The sequence below is a fragment of the Lagopus muta genome, chromosome 1 (genome assembly GCF_023343835.1).
Source record: "Lagopus muta isolate bLagMut1 chromosome 1, bLagMut1 primary, whole genome shotgun sequence".
NCBI lineage: Eukaryota > Metazoa > Chordata > Aves > Galliformes > Phasianidae > Lagopus > Lagopus muta.
Window position 1 is genome coordinate 194,042,521 of NC_064433.1, and position 22,034 is coordinate 194,064,554.

At 61.7% G+C, this 22,034-nt stretch overlaps 5 protein-coding genes across 8 annotated transcripts in view; 3 read left to right on the forward strand and 2 right to left on the reverse strand.

Annotated features, from left to right (window-relative positions):
• The first annotated feature begins 2,146 nt into the window (after positions 1–2,146).
• On the forward strand, positions 2,147–3,076 carry LOC125695934 (NAD(P)(+)--arginine ADP-ribosyltransferase 1-like). The gene has a single exon (XM_048950993.1). It carries the CDS (start codon positions 2,153–2,155, stop codon positions 3,074–3,076), a length of 924 nt encoding a protein of 307 aa, XP_048806950.1. The 5' UTR covers positions 2,147–2,152.
• Positions 3,077–9,695: 6,619 nt separating this feature from the next.
• Positions 9,696–10,682, forward strand: LOC125695945 (NAD(P)(+)--arginine ADP-ribosyltransferase 1-like). Its single transcript, XM_048951000.1, has one exon. It carries the CDS (start codon positions 9,702–9,704, stop codon positions 10,617–10,619), a length of 918 nt encoding a protein of 305 aa, XP_048806957.1. The 5' UTR covers positions 9,696–9,701; the 3' UTR covers positions 10,620–10,682.
• Positions 10,683–14,654: 3,972 nt separating this feature from the next.
• On the reverse strand, positions 14,655–17,896 carry CHRNA10 (cholinergic receptor nicotinic alpha 10 subunit). Its single transcript, XM_048950587.1, has 5 exons — positions 17,830–17,896; positions 17,066–17,211; positions 16,184–16,338; positions 15,185–15,717; positions 14,655–15,112 (listed from the first exon to the last, which is right to left on the reverse strand). The coding sequence occupies exons 1-5, from the start codon at positions 17,894–17,896 to the stop codon at positions 14,655–14,657; spliced, it is 1,359 nt and encodes a 452-aa protein (XP_048806544.1).
• A 1,291-nt stretch (positions 17,897–19,187) lies between these two features.
• NUP98 (nucleoporin 98 and 96 precursor) overlaps positions 19,188–22,034 on the reverse strand; it is a 39,000-nt gene continuing 36,153 nt past the window's right edge. For all 4 annotated transcript variants that reach the window (XM_048950242.1, XM_048950223.1, XM_048950240.1 and 1 more), the window contains exons 32-33: positions 21,302–21,413; positions 19,188–20,278 (exon numbers count right to left, since the gene is read on the reverse strand). In XM_048950242.1, coding sequence (XP_048806199.1) covers positions 20,061–20,278; positions 21,302–21,413 — 330 coding nt within the window. In that variant the 3' untranslated portion in view covers positions 19,188–20,060. The remainder of the gene's footprint in view (positions 20,279–21,301; positions 21,414–22,034) is intronic.
• The window catches only part of PGAP2 (post-GPI attachment to proteins 2), a 58,872-nt gene continuing 58,269 nt past the window's right edge, over positions 21,432–22,034 (forward strand). Inside the window, exon 1 of the mRNA XM_048950854.1 lies at positions 21,432–22,007. The gene's annotated coding sequence lies outside the window, so the exon portion shown is untranslated. The remainder of the gene's footprint in view (positions 22,008–22,034) is intronic.

Genomic DNA, 22,034 nt, shown 5'->3' on the forward strand with positions numbered 1-22,034 from the left:
CTCCTCTTCTCCAAGCCAAACAAGCCCAGTTCCCTCAGCCTTTCCTCACACAGAGCTGCTCCAGCCCTCTGCTCATCTCAGTGCCTCCTCTGGACTCCCAGAGCTCCCCGTCCTTCCAGTGCTGGGGGCCCCAGCAGGACGCAGCGCTGCAGATGGGGCCTCACAGGAGCCGATGGAGGGGACGATCACCTCCCTCTCCCTGCTGGCCGCCCCTTTCTCATGCAGCCCAGAACACATTGGCTGCATTCCGGGCTGCAGGCGCTCACTGCTGCCTCATGCCCAGCTCCTCGTCCACCAGGACCCCCAGTCCTTCTCCACAGGGCTGCTCTCCAGGACATCTTCCCCCAGTCTGTGTCAATACCTGGCTTTGCCCCGACCCGATGCAGCACCCTGCACTCAGCCCTATTGCACCTCATTGGGTTCTCATGTTGCCACTTCTCCAGCCTGTCCGGCTCCCTCTGGATGCTTCCCTTCCTCCAACCCATCCCCTGCACCGCTCAGCTTGGTGTCATCACAGACTTGCTGAGGCTGCACTCGATGCCATCGTCTGAGGAACACGGCATGTGGCCGGCCTGCAGCCCGACACGGAGCCATGGATCACAGCCCTTGGCTGCGTCCAGCCAGCAAATTCCTCATCCAGCCGACGGTCCATCCTTCAGATCCACGCCTCTCCAATTCAGAGAGCAGGACGTGGTGAGAGACCGTGTCAGAGGCCTTGCAGAAGTCCAGGCAGATGGCATCCACCGCCATCCACACTCCGTTTCAGGAGGACTCGGACCTGTTGCACTGTTACAGTGGGGCAGAACCCACTCCCCACACGCTCACCTGGAGGCTCGTGGTCCTGGCAGACATGGGAAGCCTGACCACCCGTGAAGACTGAGGCAAAGCGCTCCCTGAGCACCTCAGCTTCTTCTCTGAAGCCAGATCCCCTCATCAGTTACCTTTCATCAGAGGGGAACCCTCTCCTTGCCCTGTCTCCTGCCCATGTACCTGTAGAGCCCCTTCTTGTCACCTTTCACGTCCCTCTCCAGGGCTGAACTCAGAGCCCCGTCCCAGGTGCACAATGCGGCACAGCTCCTGCTGAGCTTCGTGCAGCTGGTGATTAAAGAATTAATGACACTACGTGGCAATAACGGCGATACACAGGGGAAAGAAATTCCTTTGCTCTCACAGATCTGCTGTGCTTTAACCCTGCAGCAGCTCTGCAGCACTCGGCCGTTTGCGCATTGCCCCACCAGGAGATAGGGCAGAGCAGTGGCACAGCTAAAGCTGTAAGAGCTTGTCGGTTGAGAGCGGGACGGTTTGATGAGAGAGATAGAGAGGAAGAGAGGAAGAAAGCAAAGCAAAGGATGCAGCCCCAGGGCCAACTGCCCAGCTCACAGCACGGCGCCCTGTGCTCCAGGATCTCCTTTGGGCCTTTGGAGCAGCCGGCCCGGCTCTGTGCCCTGCAGCTCCTGGTGCAGCCCAGACTCCCCGCAGGCAGAGCAGCCCTTACGTTGTGGGAAGCCCCACTCGCCCCAAACACAACACACGGCCCCCGACCGGCTCCTAGCAAGTCCATCAGCTCCATCCCACCCAGCCCAGCTCAGCGGGTCCAGCGCCAGCTGCTGGGAGCCCCTCTGCACCGAGGGCTGCAGAGCCAGAGCCGCTCATCTCAGCGCCCGTGGCACCGCGAAGCACACGTGCACCAAGGCCAGGGGGATGGCTCAACATGGACATTTCCTGGGGGAAGCCGTTGAACCACTTGGCCACAACTGGGCAGTTTGGGGTGCTTGCGGGTGAGTTACGCAGGGCACGCGGGCTGGGGCTGCTCTACAAAGTCGGAGCCCAGCTCTGGGTGTCCTGCAGCTGCATCACGCCGTGGGTCCTGCCTGAAGCAGAGCAAAGGTAACAGTGTGCTGCAGCTCCAGGGCTGCTCCCGGCTGCTGGGGCTGCGCTGGGGAACCTTCTTGTCTGCAGCAGGGAATGGCAGCCGTGGGCTGGAGGCCAGGGGCTGCGGGGGGGGCAGAGCCTGGGGGCCCTGGATGGGATGCAGGCTGGGGTGCTTCTCTGTGCTGTCAGGGGGGTCCGGTGGTTCCTGAGGTCACCATGATGCGTCTGCTCTGCTTCTCCCTGCAGCCCCCGCCGCCGCTCCCCGCAGCAGCTCCCACTCATGGAGCTCCTCGCCCTGTGCTGGGTGCTGCTGGCCGGCACCTTGCTCAGCACATCGGCCACCAGCAGCGCCCTGCACGACGGAGACCTCGACCCCATTGAGATAGAGATGAACATGGCCCCCGACTCCTTTGATGACCAATATGTAGGCTGCGAGAATCAGATGAAGACTAAGATACAAAAGGTGAACCGTACGGAGATCAAAAACAACAAGGACTATGCAAACACCTGGAAGAAGGCAGCTGCAGAATGGCAGAAGATCTGCCAAAATCCTAATGACTGCCCAAAGCTGAAAATGGATCTGGCCATCGCTGTGGTGGCGTACAGTGCTGCAGATGGGATGTGCGAGAAGTTCAACGCAGACACACGTCAGGGCGGACTCTCCCACCAGCACTACATGCAGTCGTATCACTTCAAGACGCTGCACTTCCTCCTGACCCAGGCGCTGCAGGCTCTGCGAAAATCCAATCCCAAACCCGACAAATGTTACAACGTCTACCGTGGTGTGCAGGGCATCCGCTTCACAGCCGAAAAAGGCAAAGCTGTGCGCTTCGGCCAGTTCACCTCCGCCTCCCTAGACAAGAATGCTGCAAAGGAGTTTGGGAAAGATACTTTCTTTGAGATCCAGACCTGCCATGGTGTCTCCATCAATCCATTGTCCTTCTTCCCCTCTGAGGAAGAAGTCCTCATCCCACCCTTTGAAGTCTTTGAGGTCACCAAATTCTCCATCGTCAAAGGCAGAAACGAAATCAAACTCCTCTCTAATGACACAAAGAGCAACCACAACTGTGAGCTTCTAAATGACCAGGGTGGGCAGTGGGGTCGGGGCCACCAGGAGGTGGGGCTGGGGCTCAGCCATGGGCCACCTCTGCCCCCTCTGCCCTGTCCCAAACGTGCCAGAGGGGGATGGGGGCACAGAGGGTGACCCCAGGCCAGCAGCTCTGGAAGGAAGGGGACAGGGAGCGTGGAGGCGAAGGGAACATCTCTGTTTGTGGGGAGTGGGGACCTGGGGACCTGGGGAGGTGGGGAGGTGGGGAGGTGGGAAGCTGGAGCAGCTTAGAGCTCTGCGAAGCTGCAGGGCTGTGCAGGGGCAGGGCAGCAGCAGAACCCAAGGGTGGGGATGGGTAGAGACGTGCGCCCAAGGGCCGGCGGCGTGCAGAACTGTGCTGCTCCGTGCGTGTGCCAGAGCCAGGCTGCGCCTCATCCCACAGCTGGTGCCCTCTTCTTCTTTCTCGCATTAAACCTCGAGCATCAGCACGTCGGTGCCGTGTGTGTGGCAGAGCTGCGTTCCGGTCCCAGTGGGACCTGGGAGTGTGTGGGGACCCGGGTCTGCCCGGCATCGAGGCGGCCGTGTGGGCGCCGGGCTGTGGGGCAGCTCAACCCGCAGTGCTGCCCCGATCCCGCTGCGCGGTGCTGAGCGCTGCGGGCCCCAATGCCGTGCGTCTGAGGACGGGTCCGGACGTGTCGCAGCCGAGGCTCTTCGCTGGGCACCACGAGGGCTTCCGGGCCCCAACCCACAACAGCGCACACCGCTTTCGGAGAGGATGAGTCGCGCTTTTCACGCCTTGCGGAGAAGGCTGCTTCCTGCGGGGCCGGCCGCGCTCTGCACGGCTCCTCCGCCGCTGGGCTCTGCCCCTCACGCTGCCTCGAGCCCTGCAGCTCTCCGTGCTCAGCTCCCCAGCCCCCTCCCGCAACCCGCAGCGCTCCCCAGCACCGGCCGCATCCTGGAGCCGAGAGCCCCGCAGCCCCCGGGCCGGGTGGTGGCGAGGGGCTGCGGGCTGTGCCGACGCAGTGCAGCGTGGCACCGCGCACAGAGCCGCCCTGTGCCCGTGCAGGCTGTCCCGATGCATCCCTCGTGCGCCTGCAGCTGCCTGCCTGCTCGGCTCTGCCCCTCGCAGCTCGCCTCCGTGCCCGGCAATGGCTGCAGGGACCGGCACGGCATCGGGCACGCGCCGGCCTGGCACCAGCACGGGGTCTGCCGTGACCCCGCCGAGGACGGAGCCCCTTCCCCTGCGCCGAGACCCCAGAACGCGGCCAGAGCCCTAAACGAGCACCCAGCAATTAGCGCTGCCAGGAGCTCTGCGGGCGCTTCTGATGCTCGGCGCTGCCTGCTACCTGCGCTGCCCCGCGCTCGGGGCTCTTCTCATCTGCGGGAAGGAGAAGGGCTGGGCTCGGCAGAAGGGATGGGGATGGCAGCAGCGCCCCGCTCCCGCCCCGCTGTCCCTGGAGATTCCCCCCGCAGCGCCCCCACAGCTCTGCTGTCCCTGTCCCGCTGCTCTTCCCGCTGTCCCCACTGCTGCGTATCGATGCCCAGCAGGCGCCGGGGGCCCTGCAAGCGGAGCCGCCGAACAGGACAGTGGCCGAAGCAGAAGTGCCTGCTTGCTTTCAGTTTGCTTTCATTCTGCGCACTCTGGAGGTGCTGCGGTGAGGCCGCGGCCCTCTGCTGTCCTGCAGGAGCAAAGGCCCAGTGCGGGGCAATTCCTGCAGCCCGGGAGCTCCAGGGCCAGCAGGCGGGGAGGGGCTGCGCGGTGGGTTTCTAAGAGCCCGGTCCCCGTGTGCCACAGCTGGGGGCCTGCAGGAGCTCAGCTGGCAGTGCCAAGAGCAGAGCGGGCCACGTTCCTCCTGTGCAAGCGACAGAGCATCACCGGAGCATCACGAGTGGAGGAGCATCGCTGTGATCATGGAGAGCCTCACTGGCATCCCTGGGCTCCCAGGTGCTGCTGCTTCCTCTCCCTTTCCTCTCTCTGCTCCTTCCCTGATCCATCTCCCGGCACACTGGCAGTGTTGGTCACTCGTGTCCCTCTGAACACACTGGAGCCAGAGCCAGCCCGGGGCCCCAGCCCTGAGCCCCTGCAATGCCGGCAGCAGCCCCCAGCCCCCTTCACTCCCTGGGGCTGAGCAAGCAGAGCCCCACTCAGGCTTGGATCTCAGAGCCCCACGGAGCCTTCACCACCCCACTGCTCCCACACGGAGCTCATCCTGGAGCTGCTCCGAGTCATACGGGAAAACCAGGCAGCCTTGGAGCGCCGCTGCCAACTGCTGCAGGCACTGCTGGGGCGCTGGGGTCTGCTGGGACCCCCAGGGAGCCTCCAGCACAGGAGCCACCAGCACAGGAGCCGCTGTAGGGTAATGAGGGCCTGTAGGGCAATGACAGCAGCTGATGGAGAGGGACACAGGCATGGATGTGGACAAAGAAGGACATGGATGTGGACATGGATAATCACAGAATTGTAGGGGTTGGAAGGGACCTCCAGAGATCATCGAGTCCAACCCCCTGCCAAAGCAGGTTCCCTACAGTAGGTCGCACAGGTCGGCATCCAGGCAGGTCTTGAACATCTCCAGAGAAGGAGACTCCACCACCTCCCTGGGCAGCCTGTTCCAGTGCTCCATCACCTCACTGTAAAGAAGTTCCTTCGCACATTGGTGCAGAACTTCCTATGCTCCAGTTTCTGGCCATTTCCCCTTGTCCTGTCTCCACTCACCACTGAAAAGAGTCCGGCCTCGCCATTCTGCCCCCCACACCTCAGATATTTATAGACCTGGATCAGGTCCCCTCTCAGTCTCCTTTTCTCGAGGCTGAACAGACCCAGTTCACTCAGCCTTTCCTCATAGGGGAGATGCTCCAGGCCCTTCACCATCTTTGTGGCCCTCCGCTGGACTCTTTCCAAGAGATCCCTGTCTGTTTTGTACTGGGGAGCTCAGAACTGGACGCAGTGCTCCAGATGAGGCCTCAGCAGGGCAGAGCAGAGGGGGAGGATCGCCTCCTTTGACCTGCTGGCCACGCTCTTCTTAATGCACCCCAGTAAGCCATTGGCCCTCTTGGCCACAAGGGCACACTGCTGGCTCACGGCCGACCTGTCATCCACCAGGACACCCAGGTCCCTCTCCGCAGAGCTCCCCTCCAGCAGCTCATCCCCCAGCCTGTACTGGTGCATGCAATTATTCCTCCCCAGATGCAAGACTCTACACTTGCTTTTGTTAAATCTCATCCAGTTTTTTTTTGCCCAGCTCTCAGCCTGTCCAGGTCTTGCTGAATGGCAGCACAGCCTTCAGCCAATCCTCCCAACTTCGTATCATCAGCAAACTTGCTGAGGGTGGCCATTATCCCCTCATCAAGGTCATTGATGAAGATGTTGAACAAGACCGGACCCAGCACAGACCCCTGAGGAACACCGCTGGTTACAGGCCTCCAACCGGACTCTGCACCACCAACAACGACCCTCTGTGCTCTGCCAGTCAGCCAGTTCTCAGCCCACCTCACTGTCCACTCATCTATCCCACACTTCCTCAGCTTTGTTATAAGGATGTCGTGGGGGACAGCATCAAAAGCCTTGCTGAAAGCAAGGTAGACTACATCCACTGCTCTGCCCCCATCCACCCAGCCAGAGACAACATCATAGAAGGCCACCAGGTTGGTGGAGCACGACCTCCCCCTTGTGAACCCGTGCTGACTGCTCCTGATAACCTCCTCTTGTTCCAGTTGTCTGGAGATGGCATCCAGTACAAGCTGTTCCATCACCTTTCCAGGGACAGAGGTGAGGCTGACTGGCCTATAATTGCCTGGCTCTTCCTTCTTGCCTTTTTTGAAGACCGGGGTGACGTTGGCTCTCCTCCAGTCTTCAGGCACCTCCCCCGTCCTCCAAGACCTCTCAAAGATGACAGAAAGCAGTTCAGCAATCACCTCTGCCAGCTCCTTCAGCTCCCGTGGATGAATCCCATCGGGTCCCATGGATTTCTGAACATTGATGTTGCCTAGGCGCTCCCGGACCACCTCTTCCCTGACAGAAGGGGGGTCTTCCATTCCCCAGATCCTCTCACTCATCTCCAGGGTCTCAGATTCCCGAGGGGGAGCTTTTTCACTGAAGACAGAAGCAAAGAAGGCATTCAGTATCTCCGCCTTCTCAGCATCCCCCGTTACCAGAACACCCCCGTCACTTAGCAGGGGAGCCACATTCTCCCTAGTCTTCCTTTTACTGTTTATGTACTTGAAAAAACCTTTTTTATTATCCTTTATCCCCTTTGCCAGATTTAATTCCAGGCGGGCTTTAGCCTTCCTTGTCGCATCCCTGCAGACCCTGACAACATTCCTGTATTCCTCCCAAGCACTCAGACCCTTTTTCCACATTTCATGGGCCTTCTTCTTTCCTTTGAGTTTGCACACAAGCTCCTTGCTCATCCACACAGCTCTCCTGCCACCCTTTCCCGATTTCTTCCTCACATGGACGCACCGATCCTGAGCTTGGAAGAAGAGCTGCTTAAATGCTGACCAGCTCTCACAGGCCCCCTTGCCTTCCAACACCCATGGAATCGCTCCAAGTAGGTCCTGGAAGAGATTGAAGTTGGCTCTCCTGAAGTCCAGGATAGCAATCCTACTTTTTGCTTTACTTCTTCCACTCAGGATCTTGAACTCCACCATCTCGTGGTCACTACAACCCAAGCTGCCCCCGACCTTTACTTCCCTGACAAGCCCTTCTCTATTAGTGACAATAAGGTCCAGCAGTGCCCCTCTCCTCGTCGGTTCCTCCACCACCTGCATCAGGAAGTTGTCTTCAACACATTGCAGGAACCGTCTGGACCGCGCATGCCTGGCCACATTGCTTTTCCAGCAAATATCTGGATGATTGAAGTCCCCCATAAGCACCAGTGCCTGGGATCGTGACATTGCTTCCAACTGTTTGTGGAAGGCCTCATCAACCTCCTCCTCCTGATCAGGGGGCCTGTAGCACACTTCCACAACAGTGTCAGCCATACCAGCCCGCCCCTTGATTCTCAACCACAAGCTCTCCACTGCTGCACCGCTCTCCCCCAGGTGCAGTTCAATACATTCAAGCTGCTCTAAGGATGTGGATGTGCCCCAGCCCTGAGCCTCTGCTCTGCTGGCAGCAGCCCCCAGCCCCCTTCACTCCCTGGGGCTGAGCAAGCAGAGCCCCACTCAGGCTTGGATCTCAGAGCCCCACAGAGCCTTCAGTGCCCCACTGCTCCCACACGGAGCTCATCCTGGAGCTGCTCTGTGTCATACGGGAAAACCAGGCAGCCTTGGAGCGCCGCTGCCAACTGCCAGGGCCAGCCCTGAGCCCCCCAAAGGAGCTGGACCAGAGCGTCCAGATGGAGGCAGGCAGGATCAGCCCTATGGATCCGTGCAGAAACATCCATGTGGATCCATGGACAGCAAGCCGAGTGGTGTGGTTGATGCAGTGGAAGGAAGGGATGCCATCCAGAGGCACTCCAACAGTCCTGAAGGGGGGGGCTGGCAGAATTTAATGAGGTTCAACACAGCAAAGTGCAAGGCTTGGCACTTGGGCCGGGGAATCCCGGCATCCATACAGACTGGAAGGAGCTGCCTTTGTGAGCAGCCCTGCACAGAAGGACCTGGGGTCCTGGTGGATGAAAAGCTGAACATGAGCCAGCAGTGCTCCTGCAGCTGGGAAAGCAAACGGGATCCTGGGCTCCATCAGCAGAGAGGTGGCAGCAGGGACAGGGAGGTGTTTGTCCCCTCTGCTCCGCTCTTGTGAGGCCCCATCTGCAGCACTGCGTCCAGGGCTGGAGCCCCCAGCACAAGAAAGGCAGGGAGCTGTTGGAGAGGAGCCACAAAGATGAGCAGAGGGCTGCAGCACCTCCCTACAAAGACAGGCTGAGGGAGCTGGACTTGTTCAGCATGGAGAAGAGAAGCTGCGGGGTGACCTCAGTGCAGCCTGCAGTGCCTGAAGGGAGCCTGCAGACAGGAGGGGAGTCAGCTCTGTGAAAGGGGAGATGGCAGCAGGACAAGGGGAAATGGTTTGGAGTTGAGGGAGGGCAGATGGAGGTTGCTCACCATGACATGATGATAATGGTGATAGCGCAGTGCAAAGAAATGTCTTTGCTCTCACAGCCTCTGCTCAGGTCTGCTGTTACCTCAGCCCTCTGGAACGAGCCCCCAGCAGCAGTAGCACTGCTGTGCTTTAAGCCTGCAGCAGCTCTGCAGCACTCGGCCGTTTGCTCACTGCCGCACTGTGGGTTTGGGGTGAGCATTGATGCAGACAGAAGTGTGAAAAGCGCCCAGGTGAGAGGGACAGTTTGGTGAGAAAAAGATGACAAAGGAAATAAGATGTGTGACGCAGAAACACCTCAGCAGATGCTGCTGGGGGCCCAGCCCGTCCCCCAGGGCCAACTGCCCAGCTCACAGCACAGCGCCCTGTGCTCCAGGATCTCCCTTGGGCCTTTGGAGCAGCCGGCCCGGCTCTGTGCCCTGCAGCTCCTGGTGCAGCCCAGACTCCCCGCAGGCAGAGCAGCCCTTATGTTGCCTGAAGCAGAGCAAAGGTAACAGCGTGCTGCAGCTCCAGGGCTGCTCCCGGCTGCTGGGGAACCTTCTTGTCTGCAGCAGGGAATTGCAGCCGTGGGCCGGTGGCCGGGGGCAGTGGGGGGGGCAGAGCTCAGGGGCCCTGGATGGGACGCAGGCTGGGGTGCTTCTCTGTGCTGTCAGGGGGGTCCGGTGGGTCCTGAGGTCACCGCGATGCATCTGCTCCGCTTCTCCCTGCAGCCCCCGCCGCCGCTCCCCGCAGCAGCTCCCACTCATGGAGCTCCTCGCCCTGTGCTGGGTGCTGCTGGCCGGCACCTTGCTCAGCACATCGGCCGCCAGCAGCGCCCTGCACGACGGAGACCTCGGCCCCATTGAGATAGAGATGAACATGGCCCCCAACTCCTTTGATGACCAATATGTAGGCTGCGAGAATCAGATGAAGACTAAGATACAGGAGGTGAACCATACGGAGATCAAAAACAACAAGGACTATGCAAACACCTGGAAGAAGGCATCTGCAGAATGGCAGAAGATCTGCAAACATCCTAATGACTGCCCAAAGCTGAAAATGGATCTGGCCATCGCCGTGGTGGCGTACAGTGCTGCAGATGGGATGTGCGAGAAGTTCAACGCAGACACACGTCAGGGCGGACTCTCCCACCAGCACTACATGCAGTCGTATCACTTCAAGACGCTGCACTTCCTCCTGACCCAGGCGCTGCAGGCTCTGCGAAAATCCCATCCCAACAAATGTTACAATGTCTACCGTGGTGTGCGGGGCATCCGCTTCACAGCCAAAAAAGGCAAAGCTGTGCGCTTCGGCCAGTTCACCTCCGCCTCCCTAGACAAGAATGCTGCAAAGGAGTTTGGGAAAGATACTTTCTTTGAGATCAGGACCTGCCATGGTGTCTCCATCAATCCATTGTCCTTCTTCCCCTTGGAGGAAGAAGTCCTCATCCCACCCTTTGAAGTCTTTAAGGTCACCAAATTCTCCATCGTCAAAGGCAGAAACGAAATCAAACTCCTCTCTAATGACACAAAGAGCAACCACAACTGTGAGCTTCTAAATGACCAGGGTGGGCAGTGGGGTCGGGGCCACCAGGAGGTGGGGCTGGGGCTCAGCCATGGGCCACCTCTGCCCCCCCTGCCCTGCCCCAAACGTGCCAGAGGGGGATGGGGGCACAGAGGGTGACCCCATGCCAGCAGCTCTGGAAGGAAGGGGACGGGGAGCGTGGAGGCGAAGGGAACATCTCTGTTTGTGGGGAGTGGGGACCTGGGGACCTGGGGAGGTGGGGAGGTGGGGAGATGGGAAGCTGGAGCAGCTTAGAGCTCTGCGAAGCTGCAGGGCTGTGCAGGGGCAGGGCAGCAGCAGAACCCAAGGGTGGGGATGGGTAGAGACGTGCGCCCAAGGGCCAGCGGCGTGCAGAACTGTGCTGCTCCGTGCGTGTGCCGGAGCCAGGCTGCGCCTCATCCCACAGCTGGTGCCCTCTTCTTCTTTCTCGCATTAAACCTCGAGCATCAGCACGTCGGTGCCGTGTGTGTGGCAGGGCTGCATTCCGGTCCCGGCGGGACCTGGGAGCGTGTGGGGACCCGGGTCTGCCCGGGATCGAGGCGGCCGTGTGGGCGCCGGGCTGTGGGGCAGCTCAACCCGCAGTGCTGCCCCGATCCCGCTGCGCGGTGCTGAGCGCTGCGGGCCCCAATGCCGGGCGGCTGAGGACGGGTCCGGACGTGTCGCAGCCGAGGCCCTTCGCTGGGCACCACGAGGGCTTCCGGGCCTCAACCCACAACAGCGCACACGGCTTTCGGAGAGAATGAGTCGCGCTTTTCACGCCCTGCGGAGAAGGCTGCTTCCTGCGGGGCCGGCCGCGCTCTGCACGGCTCCTCCGCCGCTGGGCTCTGCCCCTCACGCCGCCTCGAGCCCTGCAGCTCTCCGTGCTCAGCTCCCCAGCCCCCTCCCGCAACCCGCAGCGCTCCCCAGCACCGGCCGCATCCTGGAGCCGAGAGCCCCGCAGCCCCCGGGCCGGGTGGTGGCGAGGGGCTGCGGGCTGTGCCGACGCAGTGCAGCGTGGCACCGCGCACAGAGCCGCCCCGTCCCCGTGCAGGCTGTCCCGATGCATCCCTCGTGCGCCTGCAGCTGCCTGCCTGCTCGGCTCTGCCCCTCGCAGCTCGGGGCTCTTCTCATCTGCGGGAAGGAGAAGGGCTGGGCTCAGCAGAAGGGATGGGGATGGCAGCAGCGCCCCGCTCCCGCCCCGCTGTCCCTGGAGATTCCCCCCGCAGCGCCCCCACAGCTCTGCTGTCCCTGTCCCGCTGCTCTTCCCGCTGTCCCCACTGCTGCGTGGCGCTGCCCTGCAGGCGCCGGGGGCCCTGCAAGCGGAGCCGCCGAACAGGACAGGGCCCGAAGCAGAAGTGCCTGCTTGCTTTCTGTTTGCTTTCATTCTGCGCACTCTGGAGGTGCTGCGGTGAGGCCGCGGCCCTCTGCTGTCCTGCAGGAGCAAAGGCCCAGTGCCTCCAGCACAGGAGCCGCCCAGGATCCATCTGCGTGTATGGATGGATGTCCTTGGTGCCGGCACGTCGCAGCTCCCAGGTGGGAGCATCAGCATGGACAGTGGCGATGCTGCTCGGCCACAGCCGTTCCCCCACCTCTGCAGGTCTTGGCGTCAGGGCCGTGGGCCAGGGCTCCGCTGCGGTCGTGGGCGCAGCCCCGGCCGCTCGGGTTCCCCCGCCGCCGCCCCTCCCCGCTCCGCGCCCCCTGCCCCCTTCCTCCCCCGCGGCCCAAAGCAAAAGGCACCGGGCGTGTCGAGGCAGCGCCGGGAGGGGACGAAGAACGGGAGGTGGGGAAGCGGCCGGCCGAGCGCGGAGCGACGCCAGCCCGGGAGCGCAGCCCGTCCTCGGTGGCCCGCCGTTGGGACGGGGGCGAGCATCGGGACGGAGAAGGAAGAGAAGCGGAGCTGCTGGGAGGAGATGGAGCCTCGGTGCTGGCGCGGAAGCGGAGGGAGAAACAGCGCTGCTCGTCGGCGCGGGGAGATTTGCTCGTGCTGCCGCGCGGGGCCGGACAGCGCTGAGCTCCGAGCGGGGCCGCGACCGCCGCCCGATGGTGCGCAGCCTTTCCCCCAGCGCCAGCCGGCCTGCCGTGGTGCAGCGCCGCGCCGCGTGGAGCCTCTGGGTGGCAGCGGAGAGCAGGGCTCAGAACTGCCGCGAGGGGCTGTGGGGTAACGAGGGGCTGTAGGGCAATGAGGGGCTGTAGGGTAATGAGGGGCTGTAGGGCAGTGACAAGCTGTAGGGCCATGAGGAGCTGTGGGGCCGTGAGGAGCCATAAGAGGCTGTAGGGCCATGAACCTCTGCCCCACCTCTGCTGCTCTGGGTCAAACACCCCCATGGACCCCAGCTGCGCCTCCCCCATTTGGCCCTCCAGACCCTTCCCCATCTCCGCAGCCCTCCTCTGTCCTGTCCCACACTCTGTGCAGGTGCAGAACCCAGCGCTGCTCCTGCTGAGCTTCGTGCAGCTGACGATTAAGTGACTTGATGTCATTACTTGATAATAATGATGACAGTGCAGTGCAAAGAAATGTCTTTGCTCTCACAGCCTCTGCTCAGATCTGCTGTTATCTCAGCCCTCTGGACCCCGCACTGAGCAGCAGTAGCACTGCTGTGCTTTAAGCCTGCAGCAGCTCTGCAGCACTCGGCCGTTTGCTCCCTGCCCCACGGTGGGGTTGTGGAGAGCATTGGTGCAGACAGAAGCGTGAGAACTGGTCAGTTGAGAGAGATCCTGGTGGAGTGGGAGGGGGCGACCGGGACCCCAGGGAGCAGCCGAGGAACCCCCAGCCCAGGAGCCCCCTGGGATCCATGTGCACATACAGATGCATGTCCTTGGTACTGGGAGGTGGCAGCTGCTGGAGAGGGACACAGGCATGGATGTGGACATGGATAAGGATGTGGACATGAATAAGGATGTGGATGTGCCCCAGCCCTGAGCCCCCAGCTGTGCCGGCAGCAGCCCCCAGCGCCCTTCACTCCCTGGGGCTGAGCAAACAGAGCCCCACTCAGGCTTGGATCTCAGAGCCCCACGGAGCCTTCAGCACCCCACTGCTCCCACACGGAGCTCATCCTGGAGCTGATGCAGGAAAACCAGGCAGCCTTGGAGCGCTGCTGCCAACGGCTGCAGGCACTGCTGGGGCGGTGGGGTCTGCTGGGACCCCCAGGGAGCCCCCAGCACAGGAGAGCCCTCAGGATCAATTTGCACATACAGATGAATGTCCTTGGTGCTGGCACGTGGCAGCTGATGGAGAGGGACATGGACACAGATATGGACATGGATAAGAGCATGGAGGTGAACACAGGGACATGAGCATGGACACAGATGGGCGCAAACGCACTGAAGCTGATGGGAGCGCCGCAAAGGAGCTGGGCCAGAGCGACCTGACGGAGCCAGGCAGGAGCAGCCCTACAGGGTCCCGCTGGGGTCCCACTTCATTTTTGCTTCAAGTCGCTCCTCCTTGTTCTATTGGCCTCTCACTGCAAGAAAGATATTGAGGCCCTGGAACGTGTTCAAAGAAGGGCAACAAATCTGGTGAGGGGTCTGGAACACAGGCCATATGAGGAGAGGCTGAAGGAGCTGGGAATGTTCAGCCTGGAGAAGAGGAGGCTCAGGGGAGACCTTATTGCTCTCTATAACTTCCTGAACGGAGGTTGCAGTGAGCTGAGGGTCGGCCTCTTCTCTCGTGTCATCAGTGATAGGAGCAGAGGGAATGGCTTCAAGCTACGGCAGGGGAGATTCAGGCTGGACATGAGGAAGAATTGCTTGTCAGAAAGGTCAGGCACTGCAATGGATGCCCAGGGAGGTGGTGGAGGCACCGAGCCTGGGGGTGTTCAAGGAAAGGCTGGATGTTGTGTTGAGGGACATGGTTTAGTGGGAGCTGTTGGGAATGGGGGAACGGTTGGACTGGATGATCTTGAAGGTCTTTTCCAACCTTAGTGATTCTATGATTCTATGATTCTATGATCACTACACCCCCAAAGGGTTCCTGCAGCCTTGTTTTGCTCTCACACATCCGTACAGACAGCCATGCATGGACACGAGCACAGCCCCAGGGCAAGGCTCTGCACAGCCCAGGAGGTGGGACGCAGGGGATGCAGTGCCAGCTTTATTCTCTGCAGTGCTGTCCTGGGCATGAGCTCCGTGGGCACCATGGGGATGGGCTGGCCAGGGGCACCGGGTATGGGGCGGGCGTCAGGCGGCGTTGCCGATCACCAGCACGCTCATGAGGAAGACCATGAGGAAGAAGACCCACATGAAGAAGCGGTCCATCACCTTGGCCACCTTCTTCCACTCGGCGGCGTGGCGCTGGGCGGTGCGGTGCCGTCGGAAGACGCCGGCGATGTACCCCACGCTGCTGAGCACCGCGCGGTGGTGGCAGAGGCAGCGGCTGTGGGGGCACAGCCCCGGCTCCGCGCCCTCTCCAGGGGGGTCCCTCGGCCCCGTCCCCCCCGTCCCCTCTCTCTGGGGGCGGCCGCAGCTCTCGCCCACTTCACAGACGCAGAGGGCGCGCGCCAAGTGGTGCAGGATGAGGCGACGTGCCCAGGGTGGCACCGGGCGGGCGCCCGGCCCGCAGTGGTGGACGTTCATGATGAAGATGGTCAGAGAGGTGGAGGCGGTGATCATGGTCATGGTGGCAATGTAGTACTTCCCTATGGGGCAAGAGGGGCGATGAGGGGTGCAGGGGTCTCGGCGCCGGGTGCCCGCTCCCTCCCCTGGCTCACCAATGAGCGGCACGCTCTCCGAGGGCGGCATGCTCTCCGCCACCAGCAGCTGGAACACGGTGAGAGCCAGCAGCACCGTCACCCCCAGAGACACCTTCTCCCCGGAGTCGGCGGGCAGGTAGAACCCCAGCGGGGCCAGGAAGGAGATCATGATGCAGGGCAGCAGCAGGTTGAAGATGTAGAAGGAGGCGCGGCGGCGGAGCAGCAGGGTGTAGGTGACGTCGGGGTAGGGCTCCGAGCAGCAGCCATAGGTGACCACGTTGCGCGTGGCCGGCATGCCCAGCACCTCCCACTCCACGTTCTCCACGAAGTCGGTCAGGTCGCCCGTGTCCAGGCGGTTGCGGAGGTCGATCTGGTTCCCGTTGTAGGTCCAGGAGCCGAAGGTGAGGTGGCACTGCTGCCCGTCGAAGGGGAAGTAGGAGACGTCCACCTTGCAGGAGCTCTTGGTGATGGCGGGAGCGTCCCACATGATGTGACCGTCGGAGCGCAGCACCACGTTGGTCTCCATGGAGCCACCAAAACGCTCGTTGGCGCTGGGCAGGGACAGCCAGGGGGATGGAGGGGGGGGGGGGGACACCATGACCTCAACCCCACTGGGGCAAGGGGCTGCGGGCTGGCACCTGTGTGCACCTCCGTGCCATGTCCCCACGTCACATACCCACCATGTCCCCATGCCATGTTCCCATCACGTCCCCACGTCACATCTCCGTGCTGTGTCCCCGTGCTCCTATGCTGTGTCACGTCCCCAACCTGGGACATCTCCCCACCACGTCCCCATGCCGCACGCCACTGCATCCCCATGCTACATCACTGTGCCATGTCCCCTCCACATCCCCCTACAACACCCCATGCTGACCCAACCACGTCCCTTGTGTTGTCCCCATGCTGTTCCCCCTGCACAGATGACAGCTCCCCGGCCTCCCTGCACCAGGACCGCTGGTTTCACCCCACCCTGCACTGCCCCCCTGCGTCCCCCTGGTTGGGGTGAGCACGACCCACTTGTTGTAGAGGACGATGTCGGGCCTCCAGACGTAGCTGCTGGGGATGCGGATGCTGTCGATGCCACCGTAGGCGTCTTTATCCCAGGCCAGGTGGGCATCCAGCCAGGCCTGGCGGACCCACAGGTAGGAGGTGAGCACCTGGTTCCGCTCATCCTGTGGGGGCACAGGGTGGGCAACAGCCCTGGCGGCACCACGGCTCCATGGGGTGAGCCCAGCGTGGCCATAGGGTCTCCAGGGGGTGGTGCTGGGGGTTATGGGTTTGAGCTGGTCTGAGGGGATCCGAGCCGGTTTGGAGGAGCTTGGGGTGGAATCTGGGTGGCTTCTCAGGGTTCTGAGCTGGTTTGGGGGGATGCGAGTTGGTTTTGAGAGGTCTGAGCTGGCTGGGGGGATGCTGGGCTGGTTTTGGGAGGTCTGAGCTGATGTGAAGGGTTTGGGGCCGTTTCAGGGACATCTGAGATGGGTTTGAGAGGTTGGGGATATTTAAGGGGCATCCAAGCTGGTTTTGAGGACTTGGTGCTGATGTGGAGGCGGATCTGGACTGGTGTTCAGAAGAATGAATTGTTTTGTGGGGAACTGGACTGGTTTTATGGGGTCTGAACTGGTGCTGAGAGGTCTGAGTTGATGCTGAGGGTCTGGAGGTGGTTTGGGGTGGGACCTGGGCTGATTTTGAGGGGTTTGAGGGACCTGTGCTGGTTTCCAGGGGAGCTCTGAATTGATTTCCAGGGTCTTGGGGGCATCTGGGCTGCTGTGGGAGAGTTGAAGTGTTTGGGGGAGGATGTGAAGAGGTGTTGAGAGGGATAGGAGCTGATTTTGAGGGTCCAAGGCAGTCTGGGGCAGCTGGAGGAGCCTGTGTGTGCTTGAGGGGGGGCTCAGCGCTCACCATGTCGATGATCTGGGACAGGGTGACCTGCAGGGTGACATTGAGTGCCCGCTCCGTGTCCTCGGCGGGCCGCAGGGCGCTGGAGTAGTTGGCGAAGAGGTCGTGGAACAGCTTGTGGGCGAGGCGGCCCTGCGCAGCCCCACAGCCTGCGGGACCACGGCGATGGGGGCACCGGGACCCCCGTGGATGGAACCCCAACGGGACCCCCATCACCAGGAGCCACCGCATCCCTGCTCCGGGTCCATCCGTCCCAGCCCAAGGTCACGCTGTCTGTCTCGAGCGGCGCCACCCAGGATTGCGTTCCTCTCTTATTTCTCTCTCTCCCGTTATTTCTGCTATTCCTATCATCTCCTGCTGTTTCTATCAATCCCATCCTTTCTGCTGCGCCCGCTATTTCTACTCACCCCGCTGTTTCCACTTCCCCCCATCGTTGTCCTCCACCCAACCCAGCAGAGGGACGCGTCCCAACCCCAGAATGGAGGCGGAGGTTTCTGAGCCCCCAGCCCCACTTTGGAGCCCCCCAGGGCAGAGGATTGGCATCGGCCGCGCGTCGCTGCATGTTTGATGAGTGGGATTGCAGTGGGATTGCGTTTCGCTGGCGGCGCAGCATTGGAGCCGGGGCGGGATGGGGCCGGGGGCTCGGGGCAGAACCTCCCCACAGGGGTTTGCATTCACCCCTACAGGCTGTTCAACGGGGGCCCTGCGGGCGACGTCCCCTCCAGGTTGTCACCCTCTGTCCCTCCTGCCCCGAGCCCTGCGCTTACCTGGGGCCAGGACGGTGCCGGTGAGGCTGAGCGCCAGCAGGCAGGCGGGCAGTGGAACGCTCCCCATGGCAGTGGGGCCCTCAGGGCTCGGGCGCAGGGGACATCTCCAGTGTTACCTGCACGGCATCTCCCGGGGCTGGGAGGGGTTGGGGCGGCCTTTAAGAGCTCGGTGCAGGGTGACGTCAGGGGGGGATGGCGGCGGCCTCCAGGCGAGGGACGTCCAAAGGGCTCTGCTGGGGGCACCGGGGGAGGGGATGGCGGTGGAGCTGTGAGCAGGGGCCGATCCGAGGGCAGCCGCTGCTCTCGGCGGTCCTGGATGCTGTCTGTGGGTCTGTGCTGCTGCTGAGCCCCCCGGGGGGATCGGTGCTGGGCAGCTGGAGACCTGCCTCTGTGAAAGAGAAGAGCCTGGGGACGGGTCCTCTGCTGCCCACAGCTGTGGTGGTGCTGGAGAGGTGGAGAGAGGTGCTGGTGGTGGAGGCGAGTGGTGGAGGAGATGGAGGTGATGGAAGCAATGGGTGGAGGTAGAGGAGGCGATGGAGGGGATGGATGGAGGCATTGAGGGCGGTGGAAGCAATGGATGGAGGCAGATGAGGTGGTGGTGATGGATAGAAGCGATGGATGGAGGCAGAGGAGGTGATGGATGGAAGCAATGGGTGGAGGAGGCGATGGAGGTTGATGGGATGCTGGAGGTGATGCAGGAGCTGGAGGCGCTGGAGGAGGAGATGCTGCAGGTGGCATTGGGCAGAGCTGGGGCAGAGCGCAGGACAGGGACGGCTGTTCCTATTTGGCTGCTGAGAACCAAACAGAATAAAGCAGATCCATTGGAAGGGACCTACAGAGACGAGGGGTCCGACCAACATCAGGGCTCACCAAAGGTCACCGTGCTGCTGGGGGCATCACCTGAGCACCTCTCCCCCATCCTGTGGCACCACAGCAGGCGCCCAGCAGCCCCCGATCGGTTTTAAGGCCGGAGGTTTTGTTTCCAGGCAGTGAATTATTCATCCCAGGACGGCAGCTGGGCTCCTGGAGAGGCAATTAGGGTAATGGAAGGCAGCGTGACCCGGCTCGGTGTGGGCAGGTGTCACATTCAGCTCTGCCCCACGGCCACCACAACCCCGGTGCTGCAGGAGGGGGGCAGCCCCAGGGGCCCCTCGGTGCCATTCCAGCACTTGGTGCCCATGGAAAAGCCCTGCAGCAGCACTGCGCTCCTCCCAGCCCCCTTTGCTGAAGGCCCAAGGTGCCCCCAGGCCCCCCTCCTGTAGTTGTGGGTCCTTTTGCTCCCTTCCCCCCCTCCATGCCCCCAATTGCAGCCCTGCAGTCTGCTGAAAAAGCAAAGCCAACGGTGGGAAACCTTGTATTTCTATAAACATTTTATTTCTCGGTTTCAAAAGGACAGGAAAATAATCACGTCTTTATAATTTCTCCATAAAAACCTTTACAACCCCCAGGTGCTCAAGGACCATCAGAGCTGCTGGCAGCACCTTTGCCTTTTTTATTTTTCCATCCAAAAATAGTTTGTTTGTTCGTTTGTTCTCAGCACACGGAGCAGGGAGCACCAACGGCAGCTGCTCCCCACGGCGGGGCGGCACGGAGCATCCAGAGCAGCACGGAGCATCCAGAGCAGCGGCGGTGCAGAGCTGGGTGCCCTCAGGGTGCAGAGCTGAAGGCAGCTGGCTGCTGCAGCCTTGCAGCACGGCCTGAGGCGCACGCAGAGCTGGGCTCCGGGCTGGGGAGGCAGGCGGCCCTCGCAGCGTTTTGGGGATGGAGCAGAGAGCAGAAGGGGCCACACGGCTCCCAATGGAAGAAATCCACACCCAAGTCGGGTTCTTCTCCCCTGCCCCCCACCCGCAGAACAGCAGCACAGCCCCACCTGGTGCTGCTGGCTTAACGCCGTGCTCCCAGTGACAGGAAGCCGAGGCCAGCTGCCCCCACACAGCACCCCGTGCTGCCGATGGAGCAAAGCGGAGCCGCCAGGACACGAAGCCCCTCGGCGCCCGCGCACAGCACAGTCTCACCTGGTTGCACAAAGAGGCATTTTATTGATTCTAAGAAAGAGGCTGTGAAGTCCAAGTGCCGACAGGCGAGGTCCAAACGGATCCATCGCTTCCCCAGCTCGGCGTTAAGCCACGTCTCAAAGCTGCCCACAGCTCCACAGATAAAAAGGCGCCGAGCTCCGGCCCGGGAGCGGGGCGAGGAAACACACAGAGTCCAGAGGAGCCGGGAGCGGGGCCTCAGTGCGTGACCACCGTCAGCTCCCGCAGGTAGGACTGCGTGAGGCCCCGCAGCTCCTCCAGGGCGTAATCCTCAGGCATGGGCAGGCGGCCCACGTGGGGGGCCAGCAGGCGGAGGGGCACGAGGTGCAGCTCAGGGCTGCCGTCAGCCAGCGGCTCCGGGCTGTGCTGCAGGCTGAGAACCACGCGCAGCAGGTTGGCGATGCGCTTGGCCATGTCTGCGGAGAGAGGAGAGCAACGGGGTCACAGCTTAGCAGCCACCCAGCCATCAGGCCTCCATCCCTCCAGAGGCAGGGTGCCATGGTCAGAGGGGTTTGCCCACACTGCAGAAGGGAACCTGCGTGTGAGCAGGGCGCTGCATTTCAACAGGGGGCTGCAGAGCCTCCCTGCAATGACGGGCTGAGGGAGCTGGGCTTGTTCAGCATGGAGGAGACCTCAGTGCAGCCTGCAGTGCCTCAAGGGAGCCTGCAGACAGGGGGGGAGTCAGCTCTTGGAAAGGGGAGATGGCAGCAGGACAAGGGGAAATGGTTTGGAGTTGAGGGAGGGCAGCTGGAGGTTGGATGTCAGGGGGAAGTTGTTTAGAGAGAGAGTGGTGAGGTGCTGGAACAGCTGCCCAGAGAGGCTGTGATGCCCCATCCATCCCTGGAGGTGTTGGAGGCCAGGTTGGATGGGGCCCTGGGCAGCCTGGGCTGCTGTGAGATGGGGAGGTTGGTGGCCCTGCATTGGTGGGGGGTTGGAGCTTCGTGATCCTTGAGCTCCCTTCCAACCCAAACCATTCTGAGATGCTGTGATCCTGCGAGCAGCCATGAGCTCACAGCCTGCTCAGGAATGCACTCCAACAACTCAATATGGATTCTTCAGCCAAGGTGCCTGGCTGGGTGTGTAAACCTACAGCCTGCTGTGGGTCTTGGCTCCCATCTGTGTTTCTATTAGCACTGCCCCAACCTGGTGCTGCACTCAGCCCTGGGAAGCTCACAGGTTCTCCTGTGCCCACTTTTGGAGCCTCCCATGTCCCCCTGGATGTCATCCCCCCCTTTTCTACTGCACCACAGCCCCACTCAGCTGGCTGCCATCAGCAAACTGCCTGTGCCACTGCTAGCAGAGCTGAAGAGCATCAGCCCCACAACAGACCTCTGGGGCACAGCAGCAGTCCCCACTTGGCACACACAGCCTCTGAGCACCACCCAAGCATCCTTCCCCCCATCACATCACCCGCTGTGCTCCTCCCACTGCCCCCATACCTGACTGAGCCAGGCGGTCCCTGGCGTTGTGGCACTGGATCTGCTCGATCCTGTTGCACAGCGACGTCACTTTGGTGTGCAAGCGCTCCAGCTCATATGTGGAACAATCCAGCTGGAAGCAAAGGAGAGCAGACAGGGCTGAGAGCCACCCAGATAGAATCATAGAATCATAGAATCACTAAGGTTGGAAAAGACCTAAAAGATCACCCAGTCCAACCGTTCACCTATTCCCAATAGCTCCTACTAAACCATGTCCCTCAACGCAACATCCAGTCTTTCCTTGAACACCCCCAGGGTCGGCGATTCCACCACCTCCCTGGGCATCCATTCCAGTGCCATCCTCCTGCAGGGATCACCCCAACCACCAGGCCCCACCTGTGCCATCAAATGCACCTGAGAACCTGAGATGAGCACCTGAAGGGCCACAGGAGAATCCTGGAACTGAATTAAACAGGACTGGGCTCGTTCAGCCTGGAGAAAAGCAGGCTGTGGGGTGACCTCAGTGCAGCCTGCAGACAGGAGGGGAGTCAGCTCTGTGAAAGGGGAGATGGCAGCAGGACAAGGGGAAATGGTTTGGAGTTGAGGGAGGGCAGCTGGAGGTTGGATGTCAGGGGGAAGTTGTTTAGAGAGAGAGTGGTGAGGTGCTGGAACAGCTGCCCAGAGAGGCTGTGATGCCCCGTCCATCCCTGGAGGTGTTCAAGGCCAGGTTGGATGGGGCCCTGGGCAGCCTGGG

Excerpts from the sequence above, each read along its gene's own strand:
- LOC125695934 (XM_048950993.1), top strand. The coding sequence starts at position 2,153 with ATGGAGCTCCTCGCCCTGTGCTGGGTGCTGCTGGCCGGCACCTTGCTC.
- CHRNA10 (XM_048950587.1), bottom strand. The coding sequence starts at position 17,896 with ATGGGGAGCGTTCCACTGCCCGCCTGCCTGCTGGCGCTCAGCCTCACC. Across the intron at positions 15,718-16,183 it reads GACATCGTCCTCTACAACAA|CGCCAACGAGCGTTTTGGTG; the intron begins GTGGGTCGTGCT and ends GTCCCTGCCCAG. Across the intron at positions 15,113-15,184 it reads GGAGAGCGTGCCGCTCATTG|GGAAGTACTACATTGCCACC; the intron begins GTGAGCCAGGGG and ends CTTGCCCCATAG.
- LOC125695945 (XM_048951000.1), top strand. The coding sequence starts at position 9,702 with ATGGAGCTCCTCGCCCTGTGCTGGGTGCTGCTGGCCGGCACCTTGCTC.